This window comes from Alosa pseudoharengus, unplaced genomic scaffold (genome assembly GCF_046254945.1).
Source record: "Alosa pseudoharengus isolate Yale_2024_CS ecotype anadromous, Long Island Sound unplaced genomic scaffold, YU_APseudo_1.1 YU_APseudo_1.1_scf_14, whole genome shotgun sequence".
Taxonomy (NCBI): domain Eukaryota; kingdom Metazoa; phylum Chordata; class Actinopteri; order Clupeiformes; family Clupeidae; genus Alosa; species Alosa pseudoharengus.
The window spans coordinates 10,883,101-10,885,600 of record NW_027468609.1 but is presented as its reverse complement, the minus strand read 5'-3'; the positions used below and the strand labels follow the sequence as shown (position 1 = coordinate 10,885,600).

The 2,500-nt window shown below is 49.5% G+C and overlaps 1 protein-coding gene across 1 annotated transcript in view; it reads right to left on the bottom strand.

The window, feature by feature from the left end:
• rnf34b (ring finger protein 34b) overlaps positions 1–2,500 on the bottom strand; it is a 23,224-nt gene that overhangs the window by 12,368 nt on the left and 8,356 nt on the right. Inside the window, exons 2-3 of the mRNA XM_076283194.1 lie at positions 1,687–1,944; positions 1,366–1,536 (exon numbers count right to left, since the gene is read on the bottom strand). Coding sequence (XP_076139309.1) covers positions 1,366–1,536; positions 1,687–1,944 — 429 coding nt within the window. The remainder of the gene's footprint in view (positions 1–1,365; positions 1,537–1,686; positions 1,945–2,500) is intronic.

The following is a 2,500-nucleotide window of genomic DNA, read 5'->3' as shown; positions in this document are numbered from 1 at the left end:
TCAGAATAAACAGCAGACCTTAGCGAACACAAAGGCATTTCCGTGTATAGTTAGTTGTTCCAGAGTAATCCGGTTTTGAAATAAATTGTAGCAAAATTCAACATGGTCTTTCGGCTTTAAGCATTTCTTAAAACTGAGCTGCGCTTACATCGCCTATATATCTGTAAATATTAGAATCAGAGAATATACAGGCAACTCACGGTTAAGAGTTTGTCAATGTAGCCTTAATGATTTCTTTTCACAAAATGCTAAGCATGCATGTATTTAAGTTTCTTAAAACTGAGCTGTGCTTAAATGGGTCAATGCATGATTTCATAACAGACCAAATAGAAAATAAATGTTAAATATAGCCTACATATCTGTACATATTAAAATCAGATTATGTAGGCTACACAGTATAGTTAGATCAAGTTGGACAGTAGCACATTTTAATGATGGATAGTAGTTGTACAGTAGCACATTTTAATCATTTTATATCTAAAGTGGCTGGTGAAAGAGTTGAGTGGCTTTTTTTGGGGGGGGGGGGGTTAGTGGGTAGTGTCCCCACCAAAGCTCAGACCAAACCTACGCCCTTGCTCTCTCTCACACACACACACACTCTCTTACTTTCTTTCTCTGTCTCTTTCTCTCTCTCCTCTCTCTCTCACACACACACACACTCTCTTACTTTCTTTCTCTGTCTCTTTCTCTCTCTCCTCTCTCTCTCTCACTCTCTGTGCAAGAATGCAGCTGTAGCGTCACACCACAGTGTGCTATATGTAGCATGCGTGTGTGTGTGTGTGTGTGTATAGTGTATCGTCGTGTGTAGTGTGTGTGTGTGTGTGTGTGTGTGTGTGTGTGTGTGTGTGTGTGTATATATAGTGTATCGTAGTGTGTGTAGTGTGTGTGTATGTGTGTGTGTGTGTGTGTGTGTGTGCATACCTGACTGCTGGTGCCTGAGCTGGAGCTGAGTGTGTCGTCTTGTGAGGTGGTGATTGTGTGTGTGTGAGTAAGTGTGTATGTGTCATGCCCGTGACTCTGCAGATTTCCCTGGTACCTGCTGAATGCAATCTCGGCAGGGAAAATCATTATCATACCAGGATAGAGTGGCAGGCCAATACGAATGTGTAGCGTAGTGTAGTGTAGTGTGTGTCTGTGTGTGTGTGTGTGTGTGTGTGTGTGTGTGTGTGTGTGTGTGTGTGTGTATCGTAGTGTGTGTAGTGTGTGTGTGTGTGTGTGTGTGTGTGTGTGTGTGTGTGTGTGTGTGTGTGTATAGTGTATCGTCGTGTGTAGTGTGTGTGTGTGTGTGTGTGTGTGTGTGTGTGTATAGTGTATCGTAGTGTGTGTAGTGTGTGTGTTTGTGTGTGTGTGTGTGTGTGTGCATACCTGACTGCTGGTGCCTGAGCTGGAGCTGAGTGTGTCGTCTTGTGAGGTGGTGATTGACAGCTCTGAGTGTTCTGAGACTGACCGAGGGCCGGATCCCTGTGGGGGGGTCAGGACCACTCCTGGCCTCTCCTCCTCCTCCCTCCTCTCCTCCTCCTCCTCTCGCTCCTCATGCTCCTCCTTCTGCTGCGGTCTCTCTCCCTCCCTCCTCTCCTCCTCATCCTTATTCTCTTCCTCCTCCTCTTCGCTGCCCTGCACCACCACCGCCTCCTCTTGCGCCTCCTCCTCTCGCGCCTCCTCCTCCTCCACCTCCTCTTGCACCACCTCCTCCCCGATGCGTGGCGGCCGCGGCCCCAGCGTGCACATCACCAGCTCCACCAGGTCCTCCTTCTCGCGGCAGGTGTCGGTGGGGATGTTGCGGAGCATCAGGTACTGGCGCAGGTCCTTGACCCGCAGGCGCATGAGCCTCGGCCGCTGGAAGGCCGTGCCCCACAGCAGGTGGCAGGTGGCACAGCGACGCAGGTTCTCCTGAAGGACCGAGCACAGCGAGCAGTAGCTCTTACGGCAGTCCGAACACACGTGCTGGACAAGAGAGGACAGAGAGGAGAGAGAGGAGAGATAATAAGTATAAACATGCTGGAGGAGAGAGAAGAGAGGAGAGAGGAGGAGAGAGTGGAGAGAGATGAGGAGAGAGGAGGAGAGAGGAGAGAGGAGAGAGAGGAGAGAGAGGAGGAGAGAGGAGGAGGAGAGAGAGAGGAGAGAGAGGAGAGAGAGGAGGAGAGAGGGGAGAGAGAGGAGGAGAGAGAGAGGAGAGAGGAGAGAGAGGAGGAGAGAGGAGAGAGAGAAGAGAGAGTGAGTACACACATGCTGGAGGAGAGGAGAGAGAAGAGAGAGGAGAGAGTGAGTACACACATGCTGGAGGAGAGAGAGAGGAGGAAATGTGAGAGGTGTTGATAGAGAGATGAGAAGAGAGATGAGAGGAGGAGAGAGGAGTGATGGAGGAAGTGAGGGAGATGAAAGTCAGGATGAGAGAGGGAGAGGTCTATTGAATCAGTCACAAAAGCCTGGTGTCATCACCTAATTAAAACATACAATACACGACAGCAGCGCCCACAGATCCACATATACAGTATACAGC